At 35.4% G+C, this 17,359-nt stretch overlaps 1 protein-coding gene across 1 annotated transcript; it reads right to left on the reverse strand.

The window, feature by feature from the left end:
- Positions 1–331: 331 nt before the first annotated feature.
- Positions 332–988, reverse strand: LOC149212349 (uncharacterized). Its single transcript, XM_089388648.1, has one exon. The coding sequence runs from the start codon at positions 986–988 to the stop codon at positions 332–334; it is 657 nt and encodes a 218-aa protein (XP_089244774.1).
- Positions 989–17,359: the final 16,371 nt, after the last annotated feature.

The raw sequence follows: 17,359 nt of genomic DNA on the forward strand, positions 1-17,359 counted from the left end.
AAGGGGAGGAAGTATGAGAAGGGGGGGTGGAAAGTTCCCTGTGGGAAGTAGGAGTGGTGGAGAAAATGGGCGGGGGAGGAGTTAAGGAACAGGGGATGGAAGGAATAGAGCAATGAGCAGATGAGGGGGGATGCAAAGATGTATGCAGAGCTTTTAACATATCATATGTAAAAAGAGCAGAGGATATGGGGAAAGACTCATTACCCAGCTGTGAAGTCGCCTTCACTGCTGATTTGGAGCGAGTCCGAGGAGGTGAGGACAGAGCTTTTCGCCAGTTTCCAGCCTTCTTTGTAGAGCCCTCCGCAGCTTCGGATGGTGTCTCTCCTTGTATCTATTCTCCCTTATTTTGTTCTTCAGAGTACTGTTGCTTTATCCCCTTCGAGTTTTCCATGGTCACCGTGGAGTGCAGAGGAAAATCCTTGTATAGGTGACCCACTTTGTGGCACCTCCTGCAGCGAAATGGGACTCCTTCATAGTCTAAAAGTTGTTTGCGTGAGAAGTGCCTCCTGTGAAGAGTAATTTTTTCCTCAAGGCCAGCCCTGGTGTCAAGGTGTACCAAGATCCTTGCCATAGTCATGATTCCTATTTTTTCGAAGGACTTATCATGCTCAAGGTAAGTCCCCAGTGCATCTCCAATACGTTTGAACACCTGAGGGGTCCAAAATTGCATAGGTAATCCAGGTAGTCTGACCCAGATAGGTCCAGCTCCGAGCTGTTCACGCTCTGGATCGAAAAGAGGATCCCATCGCTTCAACAGAACTGGTGCGAGCTCAATATGCCAGTATCGCGATAAAATCCAATCCGTATACTCCTCCCTATGAAAGCGGAGGGCAAACCATCCTCTGGCCAACACCCTTATTACAGGAAGTTCTTTCAGCAGGGAACCCCATATCTCCACTGTCCATTGACGCAGTCTCTCCACCGAGTAGTTCCTACCTCTAACACGGCCAACAAGAACTTTCCTCGCCATGTCCATAGCGTCCGCCATTTGAACGTCTTCTCCAAAGGTCAGGTTGATATCAGTGTCCACTGCTCTGAGACACCGGCCCTTTTTCAGCTTATCCGAGCGCTTACCCGTAGGGTAATCTTTGAGGAGGTTCCGACACGGTTCCGAGGAGCTATGCTGCGCTGAATGAGTAGGCCGAGGGTTAGGAATAGGAGAGTTGAAACAACCATAACAGATCGTGGAATGCACCTTGAGACCTCATGAGCCCGGGTGGAAGTAGGATTGTGCAGGTCGCGGGGGGTTGGATGGGCCTGCCTGTGCCAGGGAGATGGAGGGAGGGTGCATAGGCAGGGAGTGTTGTGTGGATGGAGGAGGGGGATGCTGCGAGAGATTTGGCAAAGGGGAGTCGAAGGTGGGAGAAGCATGAAGACAGGAACTGAGAATATTCAGAGTGGCCGGAGAGAGGGGAGGACATTTCAGGCTGGCAAGGTCCGCAACGTTGACAACGGGGTGCTGGTGCTTGCCGGAAATGGGCGAGTGTAACTTCGACTATACAGCAGATGTCATCCAATCCATCTTATTCTGTCAGGGACCCTCATCCAGTGCAGATTTCTGCGCCCAGATCTCCTACTCTGGCATGGGGTCCTCCTCGTAATCCACGAGGTCTTCTTCCACCATTTTAGCCGATAATGATACCTGACCACCTTGTGACCCGGGGGAGGCAGGCTGTAGTGTTAGGATGGGGATGAGGCCAAAAACAATGGGCAAAACCACACAACCATCAAATAAAAATCCACCGACAGGCTCGACTGCAGAAGGAAGAAACCAATAAAAAACAAAACCGCGGTCAGACCGATGTGGATAAACCTGCTACCATGTCCGCCTGAAGCTCGTTGTTAGCAGAAAAACTCAGATCTGTAAAACTGTAACCCTAGGGTTCCGCCATGGTTAGGGTTCATGGCTCCCTCTCGTGTGAAAGAAACAGTTAACCATGTTGTGGATTTATTGTTGACATATTCACCTCCATTATCTATTTTAAACCTTTACAATTTGTTTCTACCTTTTTTTATTTTACAAGGGCCTTAAAAGCTAATCACAATTCAAAAACTCCACTCTTAAGTTTTAAGTAGAAAGCCTGAGTGCATCTAGAGAAGTCATCAATGAAAATTAAGAATTACTTGTACCGAAAGAAGGAAGGAGAAGAATATGGACCACACAAATCACTATGAACAACCTATAAAGGGATCAATGTGTCAAGAGGAACATTTTTCAAAAATATCTCGATGATGTTTATCAAGAACACAACTAACACAAACATCGTCTATTCAAGAAATTAGAGGAAGACTAGTTACAATATTTTTGTTATGTAGCTGATGCAATTAGCAATAATTTAGATGACCAAATTAATCATGCCAAAATGTGCTTAAGTATTTTTTGTGAGTAATAAAAAACTAAGGGAAAATATGATGAACCAAAGTTGTCAAACTTATTCAACCTAGTAATATCATCAACTAGTCTACTAGGAAAGGACATGCTTAGGATCTTTTAAATCCTAAATGACAAGTTTGTTAGGTAAAAACACTACTATTTTACATTCACCTCAATCAGTGATGTGATCTACTAACATAAGGCTATAAAAAATAATTAGAACGCATAATACATCATAGAAATGACCATTATCTACTTAAGCTATTATAGACCCTACAACAATAAGAGATATATCATCACCAACAAATATTTGTTTGGTGTTACAACTATTAAGAGAAAAAAAAATGGCTTTATCCTTAGCCTCTTGTTTTACAATCATTAAGAGAAAATGTTCCTCAAACTGACAGGTTAGCATCTTGTCTAGTTGATGCAAAAATTTTGTGGCATCAACTAATGAGACACATTGGAGAGAAATTATTTTGAGCTATGAAAAGTAAATCTTATATGGTCAAATCTTTACTTGGTAAGTCTCTAAAAGTCAATTTTTATGAATATTGTATTTATGGGAAACATAATAATGTTAAATTCTGTTATGAAACCAGCTCACATAAAGATAGATCAACGCCTTAGAAATAAGCCTCTTCGAGGGGTCAACCTCCTTTACACTACACAAATGAACAATTCTTCGATGATACAAATGACAAGACCTCCTTTCTATATATAGGTGTCTAAGGGGTCATAATATAATCAGAGTGGACATAACAATAATAATGTAAGGGCACAATAATAACAATATGGAGACTACATGGGAACAACAATATAATAAGGGGGTTGTACTAATAACAATAAGGGGTTACACTAGTAGTATAGGGACCTAACATGCCCCTCTCCTTTAAAAAGTGTTGTCCTCAACGCTTGAGTAGTTCTCGATGCTTCTGTATAAAATTCTTGTCCTCCCATGTGGAATCTTCAGTGGGTAAGTTCTTCCACTTGATGAGATACTCTAAAATTGATCGATTTCGTATCTATCAGGTTCTTGTTTCTATGACTGCTCCAGGTTCCAATATGATTTTTCCTTCCTCGTCAAGTTCCGGAAATATTGTTTGATCTGGGATCTTCTACAACTTTTGAATGAGTGGTCACACTTCTTCATCCTTCTTCCATTCATCCTTTGCTTCGTTTATCCAATTTGGTTGGATAATAAAAATAGCATAAAACAATGCTTCCACATTCTCATCCTTTCTTGAGAGTGCATCTGTAACAACATTTTTCTCCCCTTTTTTTGTAGATGATTTCAAAGTCATAACCCAACATATTTGTGACCCATTTTTTCTGTTCTTCAAAAGATAATATTTGTTCTAAAAAGTATTTAAGACTATCATGATCCATTTTTACCTTGAAGTTTCTTCCCATTAGGTAAGGTCACCATTTCTTAAGTCCATGTAGTATTACCAACATTTACTTCTCATAAATAGCTTGCTTGAGATGTAGTTGTAAAAATAACCAGTCGCCTACATCAAAACTTCTTTCACTGCGATGTTGATATGCCCGTTGTTTCATTCGATTCTGCACCAAAGTGGCATTATCCTTTAAAAGTTTGAGAACTTGTTGTTGATGCTCGATGTGATCTTTCACTACTTGAATCGTTTTCTTCTTGATATGTCCTTCTATCTTAAGAGTTTGAGGAGTGGTAATTTCTTAAAATGCATTACAAGATATGGCTGGATTCATTTCTTGACGCTCAAGGTGATGTTTCACTTCTTGAACATTTTTCTTCTTGATATGTCCTTCTATATTGAGAGTTTGAGGAGTGGTAATTTCTTCCAATGCATTACAAGATATGGTCAGATTCATTTCTTGATGCTCGACGTTATCTTTCACTTCTTGAACATTTTTCTTCTTGATATGTCCTTCTATATTGATAGTTTGAGGAGTGGTAATTCTGGCCAATGCATTAAAAGATATGGTCGAATTCATTTCTTCTTTCTTGATGCGATCTTTCACTTCTTGAACCTTTTTCTTCTTGATATGTCCTTCTATCTTGAGTGTTTGAGGAGTTGTAATTCTTTCCAATGCTTTACAAGATATGTTCGAATTCATTTCTTCTTCCTCTGGGGTTGTTTCCTAGTGTATATCCTCCTCTTTTGATGTTTCTTGATCCTTTTCTTCCTCCTCTTCAGAATCTACGTAAAATAATTTCTTCTCAGCACACTTATGACCTTTAGTGTATTTGCTATCACAAATGTAACAAAGTCCTTTTTCTCTTTTTTCTTCCAATTGTTGTCGTGTAAACCTTGTAGGTTGTGGAAGGCTAGAAGAAACAACACTTCCATCTTTATAGTTGTGAGGGGTAGACTTTGTTGTTGCCATAATTTTTCCTTCCACCTTGTAACAAAGCCCTTTTGCTCTTTTTTCTTCCAATTGTTGTGGTGTTTCTCTAAAGAAGGTGTTGCTCTTTGTATCCTCATAATGTGCTATAATTTCCTCCGTGAAAATTGACCACGTAACAAGTGGTTTATGAGAACAAAGCCCTTTATACCATAAAAATTGATCTCATTCTAAATATGAAGATGCAATACATACCTTTTGTAACAGTGGTATGCCATTTCGATCAAAATATTTCTCCATTTGTAGTATCCAATTTACCGGATCCTTGCAATCAAACTTCCTCATCTCGATTTTTCTTGATTTTATGAGCTCGATATTGAAACGAATATAACTGTGTAATTTTAGATCTGCAAGTTTTGAAATTCCTTCTTGCAGTATATCTCTGAGTTCTCTTTCTAACCCCACAAGTCTGATCAGAATTTGATCATCCAAGAAAGAGTTATGCCAAATCTCCCACGATGACCTGAGTATAGACTTGTTCAGTAGAGCGAACTTGTACAACGTGCTATGGGTCATGGTTTCAACCTTAGGATCTAAAAATGGTACCCAAAAAACTACAGTCCATTCTCTTTCTGACACTTCTTACAAAAATTCAATCTGATGCCCAAAGAGAAAGTTATGACGATTTTCCCAAGGTGACCTGTTTGGAATGTAATTCGGAGGTCTCCAAAAACCCTAACTTACTTAGATTATATCTTCTCAAATATAGCGAGACAAGATCTGAAACTTCATAGCGAAATCATTATAGCACAAATTCCACGATGACCTATTTTAGATGAAATTCTGGAGCTTGCAAAAGCCCTAACTTCCTCAGATCATATCTCCAAAAATATAGCGAGACAAGCTCTAAAATTCAGACCCAAGGTTCAACGCAATTTCATCTAAAATGGGTTTTTTTTTTTTTCGCTTCTGAAACGTCAAAGAAAAAAAAGTTATAGCGAAAATGCCACGATCACCTATTTGGAGCAGCGAAACCCTAGAATCCAAAGCTCTGATACCAAATGTTATGAAACTAGCTCACAAAAATATAGAAAAGATAGATCAATACCTTGAAATCAGCCTCTTCGAGGGGGCAACCTCCTTTACATTACACAAATGAACAATTCTTGGATGATACAAATGACAAGACCTCCTTTCTATATATAGGAGTCTCAGGGGTCATAATATAATCAGAGCCGACATAACAATAATAATGTAAGGGCACAATAATAACAATAGTGGTCTTCTATGGGGCACAACAATATAATAAGGGGGTTGTACTAATAACAATAAGCAGTTACACTAGTAGTATAGGGACCTAACAAATTCCCATCTAGTGATACAAAGGTAGAGAATTTTAGAGATAGTTCATAGTGATGAATTTGGCTTAGTACCAATATAGCTACTAGGTTACTTTATATATTATTTTTTCTTCATTGATTATTTCTCTAGGATGACATGGTTCTATTTCCTGAGGAAGAAGCAAAAGGTTTTCTAGAAATTTTAGGATTTCAAATCTCTTTTGGAAAAATAGAAAAAATGGAAGATAAAAATGTTGAGGATTGATAATGGAGGTGAATTTTGTGGTAAAGAGTTTGATCAGTTCTACAAAGAGCATGGGATAACATGAAAACGAATACTCCATACAATCCTAAAAAAAATAGAGTTACTGAAAGAATGAATAGGAAATTGATGGACAAGGAAAGGATCATATTTAGTTGTGCAAGATTGGCGCAAGAATTTTGGGCGGAGGTAGTTAATAGTGCATGTTACCTGGTGAATACGTCTCCAGTATCATATTACACAAATTCCATGTGAATTATGGTTTGGTAAAAATCCATCATTCATGCATCTCGATTTTTTTGGCCATGAGGCTTTTGTCCATATTCGAAAAGAAGAGATGATAAATCTAGATAACAAGACATTCAAGTGTATCTTCATTGGTTAAAAGGATGGGATGAAATGATATAAGATATGGGATCTAGTGAAAAGGAATTCATTTTATAGTTTAGGTGTGATCTTCAAGGAAGTTAGGTTTACTTAAAATATTGAAGAGACTCTAGAAAAAGAGAAGGGAAAACAAAAGTTGGCGACTCAAATGAGTTGACAAAGTCACATGAAGAGGTGGAATTACAAATTCCAAATATGAGGAGGTATATTCGAGTAACGAAAGAACCTGAGAGGTATACCCCACTATATTTTTGGTCTTCTTTTGTATTATATGCCACTAAAAATGACCTCGGGTTAGTAGAAGAGGTAGTCAACTTAACTGATGATAAACTCTAGTTGAAAGCCATGAAGGAATAAATTGATTCTTTGCATAATAATAAGACATGTTTTGGTCAAATTAACTTATGGAAGGAAGCTTATTGGTTTCCATTATGTGTTCAAGAAAATTTTGAATGCAACAGGTCATATTGAGAAGTGCAAGGCTTGACTGGTGGTGAAAGGCTATTCCCAAATCGAAGAAGTTGAATTTGGTGAGATATTTTTCCTTGTTTCAAAATTAAATTCCAATTGATTAATAATGTCACTAGCTATATGATTTGATTCATATATAGAGTAAATGGATGTCAATACAACATTTCTACATGGTCATTTGGAAGAATAAATCTACATGAAATCAATTGAACATTTTGTAGCAAAGGGAAAGTGGAAGTTATTATGCAAGATAAGGAAGACTCTTTATTGTTGGAAGAAATCATCTATGATATCGTACCATAAGTTTTACACATACATATATGGATTGAGATTCATGAGAATTTGAGTTCATCACTGTGTATATCTCAAGTTGCAAGGAAAATGCTTCATATATGTAGTGTCATATGTCAATGCCATATTATTGATTGGAAACAACATGGGTGAAAATAGTGAGGTGGAGATGCATCTATCCTACAAATTCAGCATGAAGGATATCGTTGCTACACATTTCATTATTGGAATGGAGATTAGGAGAGACCAAACAGTAAAGAAACTCTAGATAAATTAAAGAAAAGATGTTGAATTTTTTTAAAGAATTTCAACATGGAAGACTATAAATCAATGGAGGTCCCAGTTCCTATAGGGATAATACTATTTTCCAATTAATATTCAAATAGACAAGAAAAATGAGAGGACATGGCACATGTTCCATACACAAGTGTTATAGGTAGTTTTATGTATGTAGTGGTCTACACACAACCACATATTTCTAATGCAGTGGGATCATTGAGTAGATACATGATAACAGCTGGTAAAGAGAAATTATCAATTATCAAAAGAGTATCTAGGTATTTGTGTGGCATAATTGATCATGTGATCTACTCCAATCAAGGACTTGATGATGAGAGTGAACAAATTGTACAGGGATTCTTTTATGCTAAAAGTTATAGTAACCTGGACAGAAAAAGTTTGACTAATGGGTATCTGTTCAAGTTGTTTGGTTGTGTTGTTAGTTTTATGTGTAAGCAACAATTGGCCATGGCATTATAAAAAATAGAGGCTAAATATATATCAACCACTTAAGCAAGTAAGGAAGTAATATGATTGTGTCATTTTTGTTCAAATATTGGGTTTGCTTAAAGGAGTAAGTATAGGTTGTGATAGTTAGAATACATTCTTCCTAGAAAATAACTCAACTTACCACTGAAGGACAAAACACATTGATGTACAATCCCATTTCATTAGAGGCATGGTGGAAAGAAAGAAGGTGCTACTATTAAAAGTAGAGATAATGAAGAATGTTGTAGACTTCTGTTTATCAGGAAAAATGGCCCTTCAACATTCTACGGTAGACCACCCAATCGGGAACTTAAAACAATTCCTTTTCCATTGAAGTAGTGGTTCCACCTGGTTATATTAAGTCAAGTTACCTTCTCTTTATCTTTAATGGCTGAAAGTATGACCTTTATGTACCAATGGAGAAGAGACATCAAATCGATTCTCTTTGCTGATCAGGCAAGAGAATGATCCTTAAGCTGCCTTTATGGCTCAACCGGACCACTCTAAACACTACCTCTTTGATGGGAGGACTTATAAGATGGAGAAACTAAAATTAAAATGTAAAATTTAACCTAGCATGCACTTATCCTAGACTGATCTCAGTTCAAAGAAAGAGTAGTATTTCTCTCAATCAAGAGCAAGCTAAAAGGATGGGAAACTAAGCATGTTGGAATTGAAATGAGATAAAGGAAATAGACCAGGGAAATAGTTCAAAATATATAATCCTTGTTAAAGTAGTTATAAACAAATAAATGCCTAATAAATAGTTACCAGACACTTAAATGTAAATAACTCCAACTCCTAATAAACATATGCATAAGAAATGAAAGATTCATGCCATAATATTGAAATAGTTCTAATAAAATGACATGTAGAAAAGGAGGACATATATAACTTTAAAATGTTAGATAGCTAGCCAACCTGCAGAATAAAATTTTATTCTTATACAATTTCCGGTTTTGAAGACGCATTTCTGATTTAACCTACAAGATAGCTTAATCAAAATTTTAAATGGGCTAACAATTAACATTTAACAATAGTGATAAAGCCAACTAATCTACTCATACAATAGAAATGTAATTGAAAACTGAAGAATTAATTTACAATAATCGATGCAAACAATAGTGTTATGCATACAATTATAGAAATAAATCTTATTACGAATATGAATTAAGTTATATAAACATTAGAAGATTATAGTAGTGCAAATCCCTTGCTGCCAACAAACTTGATTCCATGTCTGCAAAGAAAGGCTTGGATCCCACTACAGTAGTGCATATGAGCATTGAAATCCCTCTACAAATAGGTTATAAGTTCCTATATTATTCTGCCTCTTCTCTTAGATTTGAATCCACCACGAACTCAGCCCAGCGATGGGTTTTTATTCATGATTTAGAAATAATAACCATTTCCCTAAATCTCTCAACAACAGAGTTATTAAAATAATAATGAAACAAAAGGATTGCTTTGATTGGGATCTGGCAAAATGTCAATGGTACGACTAAGACCTAATTCCCCAATTTAGTTTGTGTAGTTCTAAAATTAACTCAATGGTTTTCAACAAATTTCTGCTAATAAAGGATTCATTTACGACTTGGAGGAATTTCATTGGATTGTTTTCATTTTCAACCATATATCGGAAGCTCTCTATGAAAAAAAAATTCAAAATTAGTCATTACATATTAAGAATAGATTAAAACAAACTTTTAACAAACTCTCATTAAAACTTAAACCAATATATATCACGACCTTTCTATTAATAAGATGGTGACCCCCTAGAGGTGACAAATGGTAAGCATTGACATGCATTAGAGAAATTCATATCGAAGGTTTAAACATAGTCACACAATAAATTTTATAATATATGGGTGTTACTAAGCATACGCGATACCAATCTTTAAACTATCATTTATATGCCCATTGGGTCCAGCATAATATCATAAATTGGTGAGCCAATAACAAAACCTATGATGCATCATGAAGCCAGGATTTAAATTAAACCTTTTTAATAACCACATTGGGTCTATGAAGCTAACAAGTGTCAGGCGGAGGTGTATATTGAAATATTTAAGATATCATAGGTTTTATGATTGTTAGCATATAAAATGTTCTGATGTAAGGGGTGTACCCAATACAATAATAAACTAATTTCATAACGATACCAAATCTGGAGGTCGGGTTGTGGTATAGCAGAAAAGTTTCGAGGTTGGAACTTCCAATATGAGGTGGCAATCGAAAGATTGGCGGAATGAGGTTGGATAGGTGGCAGTGTCGAGAGGTATGGCAAGTGTCGGAACATACAACATATCTGATATCATAATTTTTAGCGACATCGGAAGATTTACAATGTAACTCCTAATCAAAAACCCGATATAGAATTTTTCGATATCCATTATAATATGCACATTGTGAGATTTATGTGATATGTTTTTGTTTCATTCTATAGTTTGGACTTTGGGTTATGTATTATTCCATATGGTCAGACTTTGGGTTATACAAAGTTCAAACCACTTAAAAATTTCAATTTTGATATGGCTTAGACTTTGATATTGGGGATTGTCAAATGGATTCTTTCAATATCAAAATCTTGATCACCCATAGCTCTGATATATGGTATTAATATATATGCCGCTTGTTTTATGATTTAGGCTGGAAGCGTAGATATGATTCTTGGTCTCAGGGCTATATAAGGGATAAAACAAAATACTATTTACAAATATAAGTAAATATTTTAGAAATAAAACCTATAAAACAAAAAGGTAAAATACATTATATACATATCATTCAGCCAAGGCAGTGAAAAATATCCAATCGACAATTAGGCACCATTTACAAACCAAATGTCCAAATGAGATCAAACGAGTTATGATAGGAATATAAGAACAAATCGAACTCATTGAAGCAATCCAAACTCAAAATAAAATAGTAATATGACCACCATTCAATTAAAGGGTCCATATAGTGAAACTTAAGTGAATAATGGGGAGCTTGTGTTTTTATCACAACAATGGTGACACACTAGGAAGAACCAATTATCTCTGAAAAATGATGAAACTCTAATGAAAATGGAATAAATTTAAATCAATCAAAGTGATAGGCTTCAGATTTTCAATGAAATCCCAATAACGAATAACAAAGTTTTATCATTTTGTATATCTTCAATATTGATTATAAGAGTCATGCTTGATAGCGAATTATTTAATTGATAACAAATTAAACTTAAAAAACAAAATGTTACCAATGTGTTTAGTAAGAAATATGAACTCTTGTTGTCATAAGTAGAGCCACTATTGTCAGCAGGCGTCCATAGCCTCAATAGGGTTACATCTTAGCCCAAAGGAAATGTCAGTATCTCATCTATGTTTAAATATTTCAGAGGAGACATAATTCATTAATAAATATGAAATCCATTGTCCCAGCTTGGAAACCAGATATTGACAATGCCATTCACAAGCATTGATAGTCATGAACAAGTTGGCTCGTGATGAGACCTCTTGCCTTACAGTGAAATATTGTGAGTCATTATCCTGGCTTGGTGACTAGATACGATAATGTCATAACCATCAAGATGCATGATCATGGTAGTCTAGCTCATTACAAATACCCCTTATTTTTTAGGTATTTTACATAACTTTTAATTTACACTGTGATACTTTTCTCATAAATGGGGAGACAAATCTTCTCCTTATAAGATTGGGATGACTTAGACGAATTATTAAAATACTAAACTTGTTTGTTTCTTTTTTTTCTTTAGAAAGCGATGTATTATAATATAAGTTGTTGCAAAAACATAATTATCTCCTATGTTATAAAGTGAGATTATCAAAATGATAAAGAAAAACAATATAATAAGAGTTTCAAATCTGAATTTTAAAGATAGAAATTTGATAAGTATTCTAATGTTCTTCCTTTTACCAATGAATTTCATTAAATAACAATAAATATTTCCCATATATGAAATCAAATATGGGTGTGAAGAATCCCTCCAACTAAAAGGTTAGTAATATGACCAAGGGGATTTTCATAAGGAAAGAAAATTAAATGTCATGAAATCATATCCGAAAGCAAGAGAAAAGAGAATGGAAATCAAACTAAAATAAAGCAAATCCTTACAAGCAATATCATGAAATAGGCATAACTCAAATAAGATAAAAACAATATCTTGAGATAAGACATTAAGATCTTGTTATGTGTTTGTCAAGTAAAAATGTTGTCTCGTTTAATGAATTTCTCATTCATGATTTTATTAAAAACAAACTAATGAAGGGTTGTGATTAAAAATTTTAGTTTAAGAGCTTAATAGGGATTTATTACAATAATCAAGTCTTGGTTTAAAAACATATCACGAAATGATAAGAAAATTTTTAAGTTAAGGAAATCTTCTTGAGTAAAGCTTGAAAATTATTCCATTTAGCATTTATGTTTATCACAACTGAATTATTCACAAAAGTTGGAGTAAACCAAAAATTTCAAAAAGACAACAAATTATAAGAAAGAAAAATTGAAGTAGAAAAGAACAAATTGAAATAAAAACACACAAACAGATGATAATGAACATAAAAATGCATACCTGGAAGAATTTGATAATAATTTTACCTCATGGGTCTTCATATTCTTCCATGTATTTCTTTAGAATGTTTAAAATCATCTTTTTTTTTTTTCAATCTACAAAACATTAACAAAAAAAAATATAATCAATTCCTAATCCTAATCTAAAAAGTAGATTAAGACTAGGTGAGATCAAACTTCCAGTGTAGCCATTCAAGTGCTTTATTTATTGTGTGTACATACAAGTAAAAAATTAGTAACAAAATCACAATTGTAATTAAACAAAAAAAAAGTCTAAATTCATTATGTACATCTATTGTTAAAGCATGTACAAACATCAACATATTCACAAATAACTTATTTTTAAACCATCTCTCATGCAAAGTTCTCTCCAAGAAAATATTTATGGGATTATAAAAGTATGGATGTATCTTTGTGAGAGATTCAAAAATAACCAAAGGATTCACAAATAACTTATTTATAAACCATCTCTCTTGGAAAGTTCTCTCCAAGAAAATATTTATGGGATCATAAAAGTATGGATGTATATTTGTCAGAGATTCAAAACTAACCAAAGGAGAAGGTAGCAAGGCAGATTGTGAAGGAAGACTCTCAAGAGTTAAATTTGGATGAGAATGAGATAATTGAAATGAAATGAATATCAAGTTAATTAGGAAAGGAAAAGCTTCTTTATATTCTGGACCAAAATTTTGAATAACATATTCATTGTCTTTATTTAATGCATCTCGAGTGTGTTGACAATGCCCGCATAAAAAAATAGAAAAGAAAACATAACGAACTAATCAAAAGAAAGAAAACATAATGAAATTGCTATGGACATGAAAATTACAACATAATATTACAAGGAAACTCTGGAACCTATCATTAAATTCGGTGATCGAATTGCCACTAAAATGGAATTCCAACAAAATGCTATAGATGCAAGTTTCAAAAAGAAAATCAGAATGAAAAGTGTTAGAAAACTACAAAACTAACTCATCAAAATGTTCAGGATAAAATTTGTGTTTAGCTAGAGGAGACAAAATTACAGCATGTGAATCTTCATGAGATAAATCGGTTTTTAAAATTAGTTCACTTTGTCAAGAATGTAATTCTTTGTCATCATCATCACGATATTCATCATAAATTACCTCCTTCTCTGAACTAACAAAATCATAAAATATGTGAGAAGAAGATTCTGGAAGAGTGTTAATGACCAAAGAATTATTATCTGAATGAATGACATTTTCAAAATCTTCAGAACTAGTGGTAGGATTGTTTTCAACTGAAATATTAAAATAATCATCATTTAATATAATATGATTTGAAAATATATCACGATAAAGAAAATAATGACTACCAGAATATAATGTTGGCTGAAAAGATTCATCTTGACAACTCATCATATTATCATAATTTTGGCTTAATGAAACTCTTTCAGTTGTGGAAGTAGAAATTTGTTCTGAATTTTCAGAATTTACCTTAGGAGAAGAGAGATTGACATATTCATTATTTAGATCTCCTTCTTGATTAAATTCTATTGGGCCCTCTTGTTGTTCACAAGAATCATTAGAAATTGTTTCAGTTACATTTTCAGATTCTGCATTTATGTTTGAAATATTCATTTCAAAAATCGAAAAATGTGTATTGCAGTTTTTCAAAGATGAAGGTTGTGATCTAATTTCAAGCTTAAGCTCAGGCTCAATAAAATCATTTGTTGATTCAATACTAAGTAATGAATTAGATGCATCTTGTTCTTCGTTATTTGATTCAGTATCTTCAGAATTAGAAGAAACAAGAGAAGAAAAATGCTCAATCAAATCTTCAGTTGAAGGTAAATCACATAAATGAAATCTATAACAAAGTGACCAAAATCTATTAGAAAAATCATCTAAAGATTCATCTTTGTACATGAAAATATTATCTAATTCTAAACAAAAATTATCATAATTATAATTTTGATGCGCTTTTAGAAATACCTGCATAAAATGGTTCCAAGAATGAATTGATTTCAGTGGACTTGTCCTCGAAATGTTAGAGTAAAAAACCAACAAATCTCATTGTCAGCAGTAATTTTGAAAGATTCACATTTGTCTATAAAATCACAAAGATGATCTAAGGCAGAAAATTTACTCTCATTATCAAATTTCAAATTAGACAAGGACTCAATCTGATTATTGGTCATCCCTCTGGTAGGTTTACATGAGGTGAAAGCATGACCCACCATAGGAATGCATAAAGAATCCATGATTAGTTAAAGGATTTTTAGAACAAAAATCCAAACAGAAAATGAATCCTTGGCCCTCCTTCTAGTGCCAAAAAATGTTGATCGGGACAAATGACACTTGATCTGGAAATGGGGCACTAAAGGTTTCTTGTGAGCTTACAAGAAACTCTCCCACTTCCAAAAGCTTAAATATTCTCAAGTCCTTATGATTAACCAATTGTGGAATTAATAATGTGCTTGAAATTAGGTGTATGCTTATGTTTGTTTTAAAACTGCCTATGTGTTGTAAATTGATTTTCTTAAACTGATATAAAACATATAACAATGCAACAAATGAACATCACATATAAGACAACAAGTTTAATATGGAGTTCACCCAAAACTCTTGGGCTACATCTCTGTGAGCTCTAGTCAACTCAACTAGGCTCTCTGGGATTATCGAAATAGTTCTTTTACAAGCTCCACGCTCAACTCCACTGGGTTACACAGAACGAAGGGGGCTTAGAACACCATCTTATCCCTAGATCTTGAAGCTCTGAAGCTCTCGACTCTGGCTTTGACTCTAACTCTGGCTCTCGGCTCTGGCTCTTGGCTCTCGGCTTTGGCTCTGGCTCTGGCTCTTCAGCTCTGGCTTCTCTGATCTCTATCTCTTGGCCTCTACGTGCATCAATGGTTTGCTTGACCTCCAAGTGACTACCTCAGCTACTCTACGCATTAGCTCTCATTCTCTCTGCTCTCCTTCCTCTCAATTGAGCTCTCTACCTCCTTTGAGGTAATTTCTCAGCTTTTCGGCTACCCCAGCCATTTCTCTGTGTATCATCATCTCTATGTGCCTCTGTGGCTTCCATACTCCCTGTCAGTTCGACTGGCCATCTGGCTCTGTGGCTCTGTGGCTTCAAAATGCATCATTACCTTAAAAACGCCCGCTTGCAGCGTGGAATGATGATCTGGAGCGGTTACAGAGGTTTTCGGAGCTTTTAATCTGATACCAAGCTAGATGAATGTAGGTTTTAACCCTGTGCAGAAATTATTTACATACGAATTCTAAAACACAGAAAATAAACAATGCGAGAGCATAACACATAAAACACATATACACAGAGATTTTCCCCTAGATCCCAAAACTGGGACTACCAGCTTTATTTTTTTCATTATATTCCTTTCAATGTTATAATACATATTTATACATGTCGAAGCATCCAATACCATGGACCGAAAACCATCACGTCCAATACCATGGACTGAAAACCATCGCGTCCAAAAAACATGTGCGAAAATCATGCACAAAACCATAGGTGGGTCTGCCCAACCTAACATACGGTCCAAAACCAAAATTTTCTGGGGCGTTGCTCCGGAGCCCATAAAGTGGAGTTACGAGTAACCCTCAAACCCCCTGTGACCTCCCCACCCTAACCCCCGGTTAACTACGTGGGCTAGGCGTGGAAAGAATATAACACAACCCAACACAAAATGCATCATTGCCTATAAAATGCACGCTTACAGCGTGGCATGATGATCTGGAGCGGTTATAGAGGTTTCAGAGCTTTTCCTTGGGCAAAACCTGAAATCAGAGAAAAATCCATTACATAGGTATTTTCCAGAAAATACACTATCGGGCGTGTATTTCAGATGTGAAATTCCATTCAATCACCCCTAAAATCCCTATCAGGTCCGCCATTAGGCAGCATATCACATCACGTAGGCATATTGGGCAAAATCCCAATTATACGGGAAATACATTGAAAAACCCATCAAAGCGCTTTCTATCGGACTTCAAAATTTATTGCATCCGCCCTATAATCACATCGGGTCCACCTTTGGCTGCTATCGCAAGCCCCACCATCAATCTATAGGATCCCCGATCCAACGGTCAATATGCGATTGCAGGTAGCTTAAGGGTACGGAGGTTAGCCACCCAAAAAGGTGGTTTTCCTCTCTCCTCCGCCAGCCACGCGTCGTTCATTGTATGGGATTGAGCGGAGCCAACCCAATGCCATTTACCGCCTAAGGCCCACCTGAAATCTCGCTTACAGAACTCAAATTTTATAAATTGCTCCTATAATTCCCCTTCAGGTTCGACTTTATCGCTTCGGGTGTATTTCCTTTGTATTTCGGTTTTTACACCGAAAAGTGTTAGTACACATAAAATCCCTTTTACCGGAACTCAAATTTTATCAATTCGGGTTTATAAAACCCATCGGGTCTGACTTTCGCTAATCGCTAGTCGCATGTATATCACCCCTTTTACATCATTGCGATGTGACATATCGTAATCGCAAGTCGCCTTGGCTCAGGGGCCTATCCCTTGTCTCATTCCATTACTGATGCCGATCCGCTGATATAAGGGATCGTAATATCACATC

The sequence above is a fragment of the Pinus tabuliformis genome, chromosome 1_1 (genome assembly GCF_031772625.1).
Source record: "Pinus tabuliformis cultivar Carrire ecotype Pingquan chromosome 1_1, CPIR1, whole genome shotgun sequence".
In the NCBI taxonomy this organism is placed as follows: domain Eukaryota; kingdom Viridiplantae; phylum Streptophyta; class Pinopsida; order Pinales; family Pinaceae; genus Pinus; species Pinus tabuliformis.